The sequence below is a fragment of the Capricornis sumatraensis genome, chromosome 1 (genome assembly GCF_032405125.1).
Source record: "Capricornis sumatraensis isolate serow.1 chromosome 1, serow.2, whole genome shotgun sequence".
In the NCBI taxonomy this organism is placed as follows: domain Eukaryota; kingdom Metazoa; phylum Chordata; class Mammalia; order Artiodactyla; family Bovidae; genus Capricornis; species Capricornis sumatraensis.
Window position 1 is genome coordinate 60,070,938 of NC_091069.1, and position 16,730 is coordinate 60,087,667.

General features: G+C 41.4%; 1 protein-coding gene across 1 annotated transcript; it reads left to right on the plus strand.

Annotated features, from left to right (window-relative positions):
* Positions 1 to 6,007: 6,007 nt before the first annotated feature.
* Positions 6,008 to 16,519, plus strand: IL1A (interleukin 1 alpha). The gene is made up of 7 exons (XM_068981435.1): positions 6,008 to 6,043; positions 6,684 to 6,738; positions 7,965 to 8,013; positions 9,676 to 9,898; positions 11,510 to 11,683; positions 13,398 to 13,519; positions 15,964 to 16,519. The coding sequence occupies exons 2-7, from the start codon at positions 6,692 to 6,694 to the stop codon at positions 16,153 to 16,155; spliced, it is 807 nt and encodes a 268-aa protein (XP_068837536.1). The 5' UTR covers positions 6,008 to 6,043; positions 6,684 to 6,691; the 3' UTR covers positions 16,156 to 16,519.
* Positions 16,520 to 16,730: the final 211 nt, after the last annotated feature.

A 16,730-nucleotide genomic window follows, 5' to 3' on the forward strand; every position in this document is an offset into this window, starting at 1 on the left:
TAACTTTGCTTCCAAAAAATAAGCGTCTTTTAACTTCATGGCCGCAGTCACCATCTGCAGTGATTTTGGAGCCCAAGAAAATAAAGTCTGTCACTGATTCCATCGTTTCCTCATCTATGTACCATGAAGTGATGGGATCGGATGCCATGATCTTAGTTTTTTGCTCAAAGTTTACCCAAAATTAAATGGGTAAAGAGCTTAGTGGGGCCAACACAAGGCCCTGTCTGATGGGTTCTTGCTTTCCTTCCCCTCTAATTTCACCACCTTCTTAGGTCCCTTCCCCCCATCAACTCTAGGCTCCAGCCTCAAAGCCCTACTTTCATTTCATCATTTGACCCCCACAGCCTTTGCTCTGCCAGGAACGTTCCCTCTTCCCTCCCCCACTGAACTACCCACTTCCAGTCTCAGACTAGCTCTTCTGTTCAATGCTCTCACAACACTTTTATCTCAGTTTGTATAAAGCTGAGCACCGAAGAATTGATGCTTTTGAACTGTGGTGTTGGAGAAGACTCTTGAGAGTCCCTTGCACTGCAAGGAGATCCAACCAGTCCATTCTGAAGGACAGCAGCCCTGGAATTTCTTTAGAAGAAATGATGCTAAAGCTGAAACTCCAGTACTTTGGCCACCTCATGCAAAGAACTGACTTATTGGAACAGACGCTGATGCTGGGAGGGATTGGGGGCAGGAGAAGGGGACGACTGAGGATGAGATGGCTGGATGGCATCACTGACTTGATAGATGTGAGTTTGAGTGCACTCCAGGAGTTGGTGATGGACAGGGAGGCCTGGCGTGCTGCGATTCATGGGGTGGCAAAGACTCAGACACGACTGAGCAAATGAACTAAACTGAACTGAACTGAACTGAGGGGATTATCAATGAATGCCTTTACTGTCAGCTTCCAGGAGAGTAGAAAACATAGATGGTTTTGCTCACTGAATGGAATCTCATTTTGTTAATTCCTTTTCCACATACTGGTGAAACACCATAAAGAGATTTTTTTCTTAACCTAAACTTTCTTTATCATAGAGCCAGGGTCAGATTTCCCTAGCGGAACAGTGGATGAGAGTCTGCCTACCAATGCAGGGGACGTGGGCTGGATCTCTAGTCAGGAAAGATTCCACATGCCTCAGAGCAGCTAAGCCTGTGTGCAACAACTACTGAGCCCATACTCTAGAGCCAGCAAGTCGCAACTAATGAGCCCACATGCCACAGCTGCTGAAACCCGAACGCCTAGAGCCTGTGTTCCACAAGAAAAGTCCCCGCTCCCTGCAACTAGAGAAAGCCCACGTGCAAGTGGCAACAAAGACCCAATGCAACCAAAAATAAAATTTAAAAGAGTCAGTAGCACTAGATAGTAGGATATTTTGAACTAGAAATCAAGAAAAAGTTTTCATTTTTCCTTCCCATTCTCATAATGAACTCTCCGTGTGACCTTGGGACTTTGATACTTTCCCTCTGAGTGACTTCCTCTTTGATTGAGTAAGAGTTTAGAGTGTCTGCAGTGCATCCTTCTCCAACATATCTTTCTAGGTCCTTTGATAGACTAACAGGACAAAGCAGAAAAAAGTAGACATCAACAAGGGCAAAGTAAAGGAAGAGGTCACACTAAGAGAAAGAGAGTCCCTCGTGATTGAGTGAAACTCAGCTCTGGACTCTGAATCCTGTTTCAGCAATCTGGTAACCTCGAAGCCTTAGATAGACTGCTTCAAGTCTCTGGAGGGACCTTGACTTCCTCTTCTGTAAATGTGATAGAGTACTGACCTCATACCACCGGTGTGATTAGAGAATTAAAGGAGATAGTGTAGTATAACACCCAGAACATCAAAAACAAGGTTACCTGTTAGGTCCTTTCCTCTTTCCCACTAACTGGAATTTAAAAGCAGATTATAGGAGTGGGAAGTGGGAGGGAGGTTCAAGAAGGAGGGAATATACATATACCTAGAGCAATGGCATATACGAGGCCATGGCATCCCACTCCAGTACTCTCGCCTGGAAAATCCCGTGGACAGAGGAGCCTGGTAGGCCACAGTCCATGAGGTCGTGAAGAGTCGGACACGACTGAGCGACTTCACTTTCACTTTTCACTTTCATGCATTGGAGAAGGAAATGGCAACCCACTCCAGTGTTCTTGACTGGAGAATCCCAGGGACGGGGGAGCCTGGTGGGCTGCCATCTATGGGGTCGCACAGAGTCGAACACGACTGAAGTGACTTAGCAGCAGAGCTGATTCATGTTGATATATGGCAGAAGCCAACACAATACTATAAAACTATTATCGTCCAATTAAAAATAAATTTAAATTTTAAAAAAGCAGATTACAACTACATAGGGCATCAGTTAAAACAAAAATCTCTGCATGTGATGGTTTCTGCACACTTTATTTCTCTGAAGAGGCTTTTCATCTCTTAAAAAGAAATCATTGCATTCCCCCATAATTCACAGAGAGGACTTACGTTTCTCTCTTATTCCAGAGACCCTGTTACATCCCACTATTTGCAATGATTTTAAAGTTGGTCCCCAAGATGCATATAGATGTTTCCCATCTTCATGGTACAAAGGCAAGAGCATCACTAAAGCCCCCAGCCAGACTCTACCAGGACTAGGTACTCAAGTACACTCATCACCTTCACCCCTTTGTTGTATTTCAAAGAAAAAAGTGAGATTTCACTGGAGAAGAAGAGAGGGAAGCTATTTCAAACATTTCCTTGTTTATTTTCATTTTTATTTTTTTTACAAAGAACCCCAGAATCACTGAATGATAGGCTGTTTAAAGCAGAAAAGACCTTTAAGAACAATCCAGTTCAGCCCTGTCACTTGGCGTTGGTGGTGATAAGAGATAAGCATCTATCTATATGCAGTGGGAAGAGAAGCTTGGGCTTGGAATCAGAAACTTGAGTTCGGGTGCTGCCTCTGCTGGTTTTGTGACTGTAGGTTGGTCACTTAACCTCTTCAAGAGTCCTCAGCTGTTAAAGGGGGTGGTGATCCATATCTCTCATAGGTAAAGTGGGGAGTCAGTGAGACTGCCCGGGTGAGAGCTCTTTGTGAACTATGTAAAGCAGTTTCCAAATGAAAAGCATCACCGTGACTTTTTGGACCCACAGCCTTCAAGCTCGTAAAGCGTATCCACTCACCAACCAAAATACTACATCATCTATCCCACATACCTAATTTTGTGAATCATGAAAGAAAATATACCGATGCCCAGCAAAATACATGCCACAGAAGAAGTGAGCCATAAAATTTTTTAATGATGTATGTAAATAGGACTAAAGAAGGATTATTGAAGTCTCCTCAGAATCAAGAAATGAGTATAACATGAAACCACCCAAAGTCCCAGTCTCAGGACAACCTCCAAACACTCTTGGGGTTCCGTAGGTTTCTCTCTCTGTTTCTGAGAAAGAGGGGTTCTGATGCTGAGACTTACTCACAAGTCAAGTTTTGTTCACATTTACAGAAAAGCAGGTTCCCCAAAACAAAGCAAGGACCTCTCACTTTCTAAACCCCACCCACATTTTTGTTCTTTCTTTGAAAACTGGTTTCAAGGAAAGTCACGTCCTAGAAAAAGACTCCAACCACAACTGGCTGACTAGAAAAAACGTTCAAATCCCCCTTGAGAAATTTAACAGCCACATTTGAGGAATTTTCTACAACAGAGATGTGCCATCGGCCAGGATGGGCGTTGCCACTGCCGGCACAACCAAGGGTATTTTCCTGGATTACCAAAGAGGTGGTTTGCATCCCTCCCAGAAACTGGGTATCTTCAGGGTTTCAGTGGAGGCGTTCGCCTGAAAATGTCCTCCCTATCGGAGTTTCCAATTATTATTTTCATAAGAACGATATTTTCTTCAGTGAACTGAAGTGTTACAGTGATGACTATACAGGTTCCCAGGAACAGAAGCCATCATTAGCGCTGTTATTATTTTTGTTTAGTCGCATCTCCATAGCAGCCCACGTTCACAATGTGCTTTGCAATTGTTTCTTAGTAATAGTTCTCACAAGATCTGTAGGAGGCAAGAGGGGGTGATCGGAGCTAAGATTTCTGTGTTGCCTGAAGGGAAGCACGTGCACGCGTGTGTGCTCAGTCATGTCCGACTCTCAGCGACCCCATGGACGATAGCCTCCCAGGCCGTTCTGTGCATGAGACTTCCCAGGCAAGAATACTGAAGCAGATTGCAAGTTCCTTCTCCAGGGGATCTTTCCAACCAGGGATCAAGCCCACGTCTTCTTTACCACTGAGCCACCAGGGGATCCCAAAGGGAAGCACAGATGTAGAGAATCCGCTGCCATCACTGTCCACAAAAGGATCCCTCCTGAGATCCCCAAGCTGGACCCCAGCCTGGTCCTACATTTACATTGCCTGCATCCAGGACTGACTTCCCTGGTGACTCAGATAGTAAAGAATCCACCTGCAACTCAGAAGACCTGGGTTCAATCCCTGGGCTGGAAAGTTCCCCTGGAGGAGGGCGTGGCAACCCACTCTAGTATTTTTGTCTGGAGAATCCTCATGGACAGAAGAGCCTGGTGGGCTACATTCCATGGGGTCACAAAGAGTCAGACACAACTGAGCGACTAAGCACAGCACAGCACCCAGGATACCATTTATTTCTGTGGCTCTTGTTTATAACTATTAAAACACCAGATCTATGACCAGAAGGAACTGAACTGGGCTACAGAATCAGAACCAGAGACTTTGCACCTAGGACAGACCTTGATGATCACAAAATCAGCCTCATCATTTACAAGTAACAAAACCAAACAGCATACCTTACTCACACTTTACTTCTGGTTCTGAGCTTTTCGTGCTTTTCAATAACATGTTGCACTTTGGTGCCTTGTCTTTCTCTCTTTAATTTTTTAAAAAATTCCTCCTTGACTCTCCCCATCCATTTCCTTTATTTAAAATTAGGTGGCTTAAACTCCAACCAGGAAAATGAAGACATTTATCTGCTGAGTCTGGTGTCCTGCCACCTGAACTGGGCCATCTTCGGAATACTGAAAAAGTCTTTGATGATAACAGCCAGGCAACACTGAATCAGTTTCATGTATAAGAGTCCCTCCTTCCTTTCTCCCAATCTTTTTTTTTGGCCATGCCATATGGCATGTATAATCTTAGTTCCCCAACCAGGGATCAAACCCATGCCGCCTGCTGTGGAAGCGTGGAGTCTTAACCACTGGACCACCAGGGAGGTTCACCCAATCTCCATTCTTGAATCCAGCTACTCCCTGAGTCTCCAGCTATCCTAATATACCTTGTGTTTAACCTAGAAAAGACTAGACTTCTCTTTGGGCCCTGGTAGAAGGTAACTTTGCTGTAACATGAGCTAGGGCATAGAGTTTTCTCATAAAGCTCTGTCACTTCTGTCTGAAACAGACTGACAGTATTCAGAGGAGTAAAAGATTGACTTTTGTGGTTGACTGTCGATTTTCTGTCTTCTACCGTGCCCTAACTGGGAGCTTGTCTTCCCACACTCAGAGTGATTTATGGCTACTCAAGCAAACCTCTGCAGAAAAGATGGATCGGCTTCCCTCAAGAGCCACTCCTTAGCTGCCAGAGGCTGTCAAGTATTCCATCAATTCATACTCAGCCCCGGGGTGCAATAAACGAAATAAGCCGAAACACAAGCTCCTAAGCACCCCTCCAACTCTAACCATCTACAGTTCTGCTTTGGGGAGTTTTCCCTCCCTCCTCCACCAAATACTTTTAGAAATTTAAATTTCCTGCCCTTTTCCCCTTTTTCTAAGACCACACGTTTAAAATTGTTAACAGCAAAAGCAATAAATGAATCAAGTCAGAAACTCCTGGAATCTCTAGGAATTTTTCCTGAAAACACTATATTCATGTATACAATTTGTCATTATTTGGACCGGTATAGGTTGAATGAACTTACATACAAAACAGAAATCTTGTAAATTCCCAGTGACGTAATCGTGGCCACGCCCACTCCGAAGCAGACAAAAGGCGAAGTAGCCTGGCTCAGTTCAAGCCTCCGCGCAAAGACGAGGGAGCCAGTCATCTCATTGTTGCCAGCTCGGTTCAGCAAAGGTATCGTCCTTATCGCATCTTTGGCTCTTATAATATTTTTTGCTTTTCCTCCTTGGCTGTGATCTCTCAAATTGCCTTCTCTGAAGCTTAAGCCTCTTCCTTCCTTTGCCGTCCCTCTCTGGTTTGGCGAGTTAATTAGAATCCTAGTCAGATTTCAGAAAATGATTCCCTCTCTGCTGGTGGGAAATTGAGCGACAGAGGAACTGGTTTCCTATGAGAGCATGAGATTACAGCCAAGCCTTCCTTTGGGGGTAGTCTCTGCTGTCCAAAACTATTCAGAGAAAACTGGGAATTTCTAACTCTTTCTCTCTCTTGCAACTGTATAAGTTAAATATTTCATGCTTGTTGAGGTTCTTTGGTTTTGGTTTTTTACTTATTCAAATTTTCATCAAATGCCTACCAAATGCAATGCATTGGGTTGGATGCCGAAGAGATACCGAGATTCTAACAGAAGCTTACAGTCTAGCAGGGGAGGCAAATACATAGGCAGATCATTCAAAGGAATTGAAAAGAAGAATGCTGGGTGTGAGCTCACTCATTCATTAAGTGTCTTAGAAGCGCAGAAGGGAGGTGGTTCCCCTTGCAGGTGTCTTGTTCACACAATGGCCAGACTGACAGCTACTGGTGTTTTCTGTTGCAGAAGTGAAGATGGCCAAAGTCCCTGACCTCTTTGAAGACCTGAAGAACTGTTACAGGTAGGAAAGAGATTCTGTCTCTTGTGACTTAATGAGGGAAGCAAGGCACATTAGAATTCAGCTAGGAGGGATTTGCCAGGGAGTCCAGTGGCTAAGACTCTGTGCTCAAAATAAATATTTTTTTAAAAAGAAAGAAAGAATTCAGCTAGGATTACAGTAACTATCAATGGGGCAAGACCAGCAGAGGCTATAGAGATGTGTTCTACCTCTGAAGTCAGGGCAGATTCAGAGAAGACTCAGGGAAATTAAGCATCTAGTAGGTAAACCAAGGTGAAATTTTTGACAGAGAGATGGCCATTTTAGAAAGATTACTTTTAAGGTCTCCTGACTCCTAGCAGTTCTCAACATCTACTTAGACCCAGCTTCAGTCAAATTCATATGCTCTGCTACAGTAATAGATTGTCAGAAAGAGAAACCTTTCTTAGGAAAACTTCTTGATCTCAATCTGGAATGGGAAATGGCTTCACAGCAATTTGAGCACGTGAAACCTACGCAGTCAGTCTCATTCGGATGCAAAAGAAAGATAATAAAAAGTTTAACTTATAGAACACCTTAAACAGATGCAGTGTTCCACATTACCTACACACTAACACAAAGCAGACAATGGAAATGTTGCCTGCATGTTTTGGAAAGTATAATGATTAAATCTGTTTTAATGAATACAGGAAAGCAAAGTGCAACAAATAACCTATTTGATTCAAATTTAGATGAAGTGCTTCAAAAGGAATTCTCCCTGAAAATTTAAATGTTTTCCTTGAAATTCAGTTACCACTCTTCAATCCGTTAGCCAAGCCTCATTTATTTATTTGTTTTGATGAAGGGGGAGCTAATTTAAAAAATTTTTAATTGAAGTATAGCTGACTTACAAAGTTGTGTTAGTTTCAGGTGTACAGCAAAGTGATTCAGTTATATATGTATATATGTATTTCAGATTATATTCCATTATAGGTTACAGTACCTGTGCTCTACAGTAAATTGGTCAAGCCTCATTTTTATTGATAGAGTACAAGTAAAGTTCAAGGCCTGGCCTGATGATTACTAATTTCACATTATCAGGTACAAATTACTGTATGGATGTATATGCATAGAAGTCCTTAATTTTCAAAGATGACAATAATGGCTATGTATGTGTGTTACCCAAAGCTAGTTTGGTTATTAAAATATGTTGCCCAGTGAATATAGTAATATAACAAACAGAATTAAATTCTCATCATCTTGTTTAACAGTGAAAATGAAGACTACAGTTCTGAAATTGACCACCTCTCTCTGAATCAGGTAAGCAAATGACTGTAATTCTTAGGAGACTGCTATCCTTACACAGTATTTTCTCTACTAGAACAGCAACAGCTGAATCTTAGATGTGTTTGTTCTGCCTTCACTGGAAGTCCAGAGAGATTCATTTCTTCATGATAAGTGAGGCCAGCTCCCTCTCTAGACTAACAGCTGATGGCACCCTTCATCTCCGTGGATTTTCCCAGAACAGAGGAGAACGAACCTGAAACTCCAAGAATGAAATCTCCTGGGTCAGCCTTCCATCAGAAGGTTGCTTATGCCCTCCCTGGCCAGGCCCCCTGGGCTACTTCCCCAGGGGTCTTAAATGATATGTTGTGGATATCCTCTCTAACATCAGCTCCAGAGATTAGAGATAGCTTTCTAGATCTAATAGTCCATGAACCTGCGGTGGAGGAAGCAGGCCAACTGAAAGTAAAAAATCTGCAGTCATTCAGATGCTGTGTTATTTCGCTAAGAGACCACAAAACAGTATAGGTCCTGCTTTGTGTGTCTTTGATAGTGACTCTAAAAGCTGTATCTAGAGGAATATTCCTAAAATATTTGAGCCTTGTCAAGTAGATGTTTAACCATCTGGAAAGAACTAACTGGAAGGCTAAGTCACTCACTAGCATCACTTGAAGACCCGTCTCATCACCTCTCTCTCTTTTTTTTTTTTTTTAACTGAAGTGTAGTTGATTTACAATCCTGTGTTAGCTGCAGGAGTAGAGCACGGTGATACATTTTTTTCTGATGATTTTCTAATATAGGTTATTACAAGGTACTGAATATAATTTCCTGTGTTATATAGTAAATCTTTGGTTTCCTATTTTATGTATAGTAGTTTGAATTTACTAATCTCACATCCCTAATTCATCCCTCCTAACCTTCCCTCTCCCCTCTGGTAGCCATTAAGTTTGTTTTCTATGTCTGTGACTCTATTGCTGATCTGTTTATGGGCTCATTTGTATATTTTTTCAAGTTATTTTTAAAATAATTCTATTTATTTATGTTTGACTGTTCTGGGTCACTGCTGCGTGGGCTTTTTTCCAGTTGCAGCGAGCGAGCGGTGGCGACTCTTTGTTGCGGTGCTCGGGCTGCTCAATGGGCTGGCTTCTCCTGCTGCAGAGCATGGGCCCTAGGGCACATGGACTTCAATAGCTGCGGCATGTGAGCTCAATAGTTGTGGTTCCTGGGCACTAGAGCACAGGCTCAACAGTTGTGGTGTAGGGGCTTAATTGCTCCACAGGAAGTGAGAGCTTCCCAAACTGCCTTGTTAGGGGGATTCTTTACCACTAGGCCACCAGGGAAGCCATGTATTATTTTTTAGATTCTACATGTAAGTAATATCATACAGTACTTGTCTTTCTCTGACTTACTTCACTAAGTATAACAAGGTCTCATTTTTGAGTCTGAAGAGGGATGACAAAAAACCTTGCCAAGATCACATCGTTTGAGGGAAATCCTAAAAGAAGAGGTGGGAGGTAAGAGGGAAAGGGGAGGCATACAGAGGAAAGAGGGAAGGAGAGTTGGGGGAGGGAAAGACCGATGAAACGTGGGTCGCCAAGGCCAAAATGGCCACTCTTCTCTCTAAGACTGTTGAACAAAACTCCTACTGTAAAGGAGTCTTGTTCACTGGCCTCTCAGTTCTATTTTCCTTCATCGCAGAAGTCCTTCTATGATGCAAGCTATGAGCCACTTCGTGAGGACCACATGAATAAGTTTATGTCCCTGGATACCTCGGAAACCTCTAAGACATCCAGGCTTAGCTTCAAGGAGAATGTGGTGATGGTGACAGCCAGTGGGAAGATTCTGAAGAAGAGACGGTTGAGTTTAAATCAGTTCATCACCGATGACGACCTGGAAGCCATTGCCAATGATACCGAAGAAGGTAAGGGGTCAAACAATAATATCCTTGTTTTCTGTTTTCAACAAAATGCAGACAGCAGAGTGTCGGGGAAAATAAAACCTAAAACCAGAGTAACAAGAGGGTAACCACCCGTTTGTCTGATAATTGTAAGAAATGAAAATTAATTTTTATCCTTCTGCAAAGGAAGAGAGCGGTAAGTGCTTGAGCTTAGCATATGTGCTCACAGGCTTACTTGGTGGCCATATGATTAAGTCATGTGACTTCTAGCCTATTGGCAGAAAGTAATTATATACCGTGAGTGAGTGACCACTTGCAGGTTATGCTATTCCACATACTAGTTATGTCTTGGGCAAGTTACTTCACCTTTCTATGCTTTGGTCTCCTCTACTGTAAATGGAGTTCATCCAAGCCCCTAATTGTTGTGAAGATTAAATGAGTCAACTCTTGCTAACTTCTGAACTAAAATAATGCCTGGCACATAGAAAATACCTAATAAATGTTTGCTATTATTGTTGTTATTACTTTTGCTAATACTACAAACAGTACTAACTTATTAATGATTGCATTATCTCTAACCTTCACAGCAACTCTGCACTCTCATTTTATATGTGAGGAAACTAAGCTCAGTGAGATAGTGACCTGCCCAAAATCTCACAGTCTGTAAGGGTAGAGCATCAAATCATATCAGTGCTACCTGACTATAGATGTCATGAGTTTTCCCCCTTGCCTTTACTGTACAAGCCTCTTCGTGAATTATAAATCTAATATTTTTAAAGTAACAGTTGATCACACATGTTCACCTAGAAAATTAGAAAATACAAGAAAAAAAAATTAAAATTACTCATACTACCCCTCAGAGTTTACCACTGCCAGCACTACATTACTTTCCTTACAGTCTTTTCTGTGTACATACAGAGTAACAAACATGAAGAACATTCCTAGGATCAACTATGTGCAATTTAATATGCAGCTTTCCTCATTTATCAATACATAAAGGACATTTTAGAGCACCAGTTTTTCACCAATATATGTAATGTGACAATGACTGTCTATATCAATAAATCTTGATTTCTATCATCATTTATTTCCTCAGTGATAAAAGATTCCTGGAAGTAAAAGTATTCAGAGCCATGAAGATTTGTAAAGCTTCGAAACATACCACCGTTCAGAAAGGTGGTAGATAGGAAAAAAAAAAAAATGAAAAAAACTTTTTTAAAGCAAAAAGATGGTAGACATTTATACTGGTACCTCAGTGACATATAAAATTTTTAGTGGATTCTTTTCTCAGGGTGCATTCATTTGAAAATGTAGTTGGAGAATATGAGGAGTCTTCCTGGTTACTTCCAAACCTCCAAACAACCAAAAAAGTTGTACATGTGATCTCTTAAAAAAAAAAACAACAACAACAACCATTGCCTGAAGAATCAAAGTTTTTAGACATAAGTAACCACAGGGGTAATCCTGGAATCAATTCCGCTGATGGGGTGATTTCACTTCTATGTCAATTTCCTCACCTCCCTTGGGATATTCTTCAGGTGCCTTCAATAACTACTTTGTATGCTTGTATTAGAGCAGATACATCATCCGTGTTTGTACTTGGACATTAATCTGAGCTTGTGATAATGATTTTAGAAATCATCAAGCCCAGATCAGCACATTACAGCTTCCAGAGTAACGTGAAATACAACTTTATGAGAGTCATCCACCAGGAATGCATCCTGAACGACGCCCTCAATCAAAGTATAATTCGAGATATGTCAGGTCCATACCTGACGGCTGCTACATTAAATAATCTGGAGGAGGCAGGTAAATGGACAATTCTGTCATCTCTCCATCTTAAAAAAAGAAAAAGATTGATTTGTTTATTTTTGGCTGTGCTGGGTCTTCATTGCTGCAGGAGCTTTTCTCTAGTTGTGGGGAGCAGGGCCTACCCTCTAGTTGCAGTGGTCTGGCTTCCCGTTATGGTAGCTTCTCTTGCTGGAGAGCATGGGGTTATGGGGGACTCAGCCTTCAGCAGCTGCAGCACAAGGGCTCAATAGTTGTGGTTCCTGAGCTCTCAAGCAGTGGCTAAATAGTTGTCCACCACATGTGAGATCTTCCCGGACCAGGGATCGAAGCCTTGTCTCTCACATTCACAGGCAGATTCTTTTACCATTGAGCCACCAGGGAAGCCCTCTCCTCACCTTTTTATTTCTGCATTTCTTTTAAGCTTTCTGCTTTTAAAGAATAAACCTCTCTAGATTCCTGGCTTTGCACAGGAAGCACATCACCCCTGGTTTTTTTAAAAAAAAAAAAAAAAAAAAACTTCTGGGTTAGGCCAGAAACTTCAACCAAATCTGAAAGCTTTAACAAGTGTCCTAGCTCTGAAAGCACTAAGTGCAGTAAAAAGCTTTCTGAGGTATTATCTCCCTTGGTTCTCTGAGACACTCTTATCCTCATATTTTAAAGGTAAGGAAACTGAGTCTCAGAAATATATAATGACTTACCCAAATTTACTCAGAAGCCAATGAGGAGCCTGCTCATCAAACTTCCTAATAACACCAAACTAGAAAGAATCCGTATCTTTGATAACATAATTGTGAGGCAAAGCACCCAATAATTTTAAAGAAAAAAAAACAAAACTGGAAGATTTGCATGTGTTCTGAAGAATGAAATTTAGGATCCAAGAAATTCTGTTACACCAAGCCAGCTTCCATGTTGCACATATTTTTAGCTTAAGGACATGTCATCAGTAAACAAAATGATTTTCAGAGATCAAAAGAGGTTACTCTGTGCTAACAAGCAGGGCTATTTCTGATTGGATATATTTCAGCTAATATCCTTTCTACTCTATGACATTCACAAATTATCTTGTGTTCTACAAAATAAATTGTTTTCCTACTTGATATTATTTCACATAATTTTCCCATATATGGACAGAGTATATGTTATTTGCCATTTTTAATGGCCCTAGGATATTCAGTCATGTTGCTTTGCAGGTGTCCAGGGTTTCCTCTATATAATTCAGTTGCACATGTCTTTGTATGAATTATTTCTTGTCCTATGAGGGTATTTCTTTGGAGCATATTCCAAATGCTGGATTTCTAGGCATAAATAATTTTACAGCTCCTATTAAGCATTGTTCTCTAAGGAAAACTGAACTGCTTTTCACTATTCTTAGCAACATATGAATGCATCAGCTTCCCTAAATCTCCCCATTTTACTCATGACTTCACAAATTCCAAGGTCTTATCCCATTAATATAATTATAAGAGATTCAAAAATAATCCACCTACAAGCATTCATTCAACATAGAGAATTCTAAAGTTATTAGGTATTTACTTGCCTAGTAAATATGGCAGACATTGTGAGGGATACAAAGATGTGTCAATATAAATTCCATTTCTGAGCTTCAGGTACTTACATCATAGTTGGGGACATAACTACACACACATACACACACACACAGCATCTTCATAAACACTTGATTTTATGAAAATACAATGGATTTACTTTCTTTTTTGGCTTTTCTCTTTGCCAGTGAAATTTGACATGGTTGCTTATGTATCAGAAGAGGATTCTCAGCTTCCTGTGACTCTAAGAATCTCAAAAACTCAACTGTTTGTGAGTGCTCAAAATGAAGACGAACCCGTCTTGCTAAAGGTCAGTTGGTCCCAGTCTCCAATTTACCTTCATTTACAGCCCATGCATTTGTAGGTGATCCCAAGAGGCAGACACCCCTAGCAGGATGACCCAGTTCTTTCCTTCCTACCACAGTTTCACCTGCCCACCTACTTTCCCATCCTACTTCTGACCCACTGACAGAATGTGGTCCACTGGAGAAGGGAATGGCAAGCCACTTCAGTATTCTTGCCTTGAGAACCCCATGAACAGTAGGAAAAGGCAAAATGATAGGATACCAAAAGATGAACTCCCCAGGTCATTAGGTGATGAGATGGCTGGATGGCATTACTGACTCGATGGACGCAACTCTGAGTGAACTCTGGGAGTTGGTGATGGACAGGGAGGCCTGGCGTGCTGCGATTCATGGGGTCGCAAAGAGTCAGACACGACTGAGTGACTGAACTGAACTGAACTGAACTGATCCCCAGAGGCAGTTCTAGGCAGGATCTGTGAGGCAAGATGGAGCAAGATGGCAGTGGCAAAGTACATAAAAGGGAAATTGCCTTCCTCTTGCTCTTATCCCTACCTGATCCTTATTCACCTCCCATTCCTGGGCATCTGAACATTCCATCTTTCTTTGAGCCTTACTGACACTTACCTGACCTACATGACTGTAGGCGTTAGGACAATGGAGTCTGCCTCTAAGAAACTCAGTAAGCCACTGAGATCAGGGAGGATGAATCACCTGTCGAAGAGTACAAAGCAAAAAGCTGTGAGCCAAGCCCCAAACCCTGGCCTTCTGACTCCACGTCCTCCCTCTCTTCATTGGTGCCAGTTTTCTGTGTCATCCCAGCCTCATCTCCACTACCACCTTCCCGTCCAAACATAAAGACATAAACACATGCCCACTACAGCCAAATGTTTCTCCACTGACTAGTAGATGACTCTTATTCACTAAATGTATAATTCACCACCCAGTCCCTCCCCAACTAGGATTTATGTGGGTGCATGTGTTTCTTTCCTGGATCAAGTGAGATGAAAGTGATGTCTACAGTAGGGCAGTAGCTTCATTCGTGAATTCATTCAACAAACATTGTTTATTGAGAGCCTTCTGTTTTTCAAGCAGAGTGTCAACAGCTCAGTAGACAGTAGTGAGCCAAAGTCTTATAGAACTCAATCTTCCAAGGAACATAGACGGTAGATGAGCCAAATGACCAGCAAAAAGGGCAAGATGCTGTAAAGCCAATGAACAGGGTGCTGAGATAGAGAAAATGTTTAGACAGAGCTCCTTGTGAGCTCAGAGCTGTCAACAGAAAGGAGTATACCATCAAAGGGGTGATGGGACAAGCATTCCAAATACAGGGGTCTGAGTGCACCTAGCCCTAGACCTTCAAGAGGTTATAGGCAAGTTTTAAAGATCAGAAGGGACACCCAAGGATCTGGAAGCTAACCCTGCAAAAGAGGAAAGATAAGTAGAGGAAAGGAATTCAAACTGAGAAGTGTCCTGGTTTTGCATATTTTTTCTAACTTGGAGAATAGACTAGCAAGGAGGCAATAGAGTCCAATTAGGATGCTGTAATAACAGCTGGGGTGAGTGAGGAGAATTGTGAGACAAGTGGAAAGAAGGAGACAGAATCTGGTTATATTTTGGAAATTGAACCAACAGGAGGAAGAGGGGAAATCCCATTTACTGAGATGGGGGGGAAAAACAGGAGAAAAATAGGTTTGGAAAATAAAATCCTTGTTGACATTGAAAACCCCAGGGAAATCTCAAAAGGATGTTTAGCTCTTTTAGATTAAAAGAATAGAAAAGCATCTCAAGTTAGAATTTGAATTTTGTTTTTCCATGAAAGCACTTTTTGACTTTTCTCTCACTCACAAGAGGATGATCTAAAGAGATTACAACTGTCAAAAAATTGTCTTGAAAGGATTGCCTTTCAAAGGATTGCATATCAAAGGACTGCTGATATGCCTGGGAAGTTGTGTGTGTTGAGGTGGGGTTTTTGTTTACCTTCAATTATTGACTTAAATACAGAGATAAACATGTCTGAATTCTAAATTATTTTCCCAAAGTATGCTTTGAACATTTAGAGGTCAAAAGGTTTTCAGGTCTTAGAGTCATTAGTGCTCAGATTTGAGCACTAATTTGATAATGCTTTATGCCCGTGTTGGAGGTGATGTTTCACCCTACATGCCAGGATACAACTAGACACTAGTGTACTGGGCAATCTTCATGATGAAATTGGATTTCTCTCCACTTAACTAAGGAAATTAATTATTATGAATAGACGGGGCCATACATCTAATAGGCATGTAATGAGCGCTTTTGGAATGAACAAATGAAGAACTTGTATCATCATGTTACATAGTCATAGTCCTAAAGTGCTATGTTTCTCACGAAGGCCAAATGCCAAAGGATTGAAGTCACTTCTTTTTTTAGCATCTTCTTGTTCTCTAACAGATCTTTGTTCTCTGTATCCTAGGAGATGCCTGAGACACCCAAAATCATCAAAGATGAGACCAATCTCCTCTTCTTCTGGGAAAAGCATGGCTCTATGGACTACTTCAAATCAGTTGCCCATCCAAAGTTGTTTATTGCCACAAAGCAAGAAAAACTGGTGCACATGGCAAGCGGGCCGCCCTCGATCACTGACTTTCAGATACTGGAAAAATAGCCTTGATTGTGCACTCTACTTACTTGTAAAGTGGTGACCATCTGTATGTACTATGTACATGAAGGAGTCGAATCCTTCACTGTTAGTCACTCGCTGAGCATGTGCTGAGCTTTTGTAATTCTAAATGAATGTTTACTCTCTTTGTAAGAGAGAACACAAAGTCCAGTAGAACCAACACTAACATATAATGTTGCTTGTTATTTAAAGAACACCCTATATTTTGCAAGCTACCTATCAATTTAATTATTATTCTGCACAATAGTCTTGGGAGGACTGAGGCTACTATCTGCGGCTACAAAAGGTTCTTTCCATATTATAGATGAGTAAACTAAGGCATAAGAATACTAATACCAAAAAAAAAAAAAGAATACTAATACCCATGACAGCAGTTGGAATAAGCCGTGGACACACGATTTCACTCCAACTGCTCAGCTTCTACTTTTAAGCCGCTATGAGCCCTTTATCAAATACTGTAAGTTTCTGGGGTCTCAGTTTGACCATCTTCAAAATCAAGGTAATGATGACTATAGCCCTCCTACCTCAACAGTATTTTATGCCAATGAGTTCATTTAAGT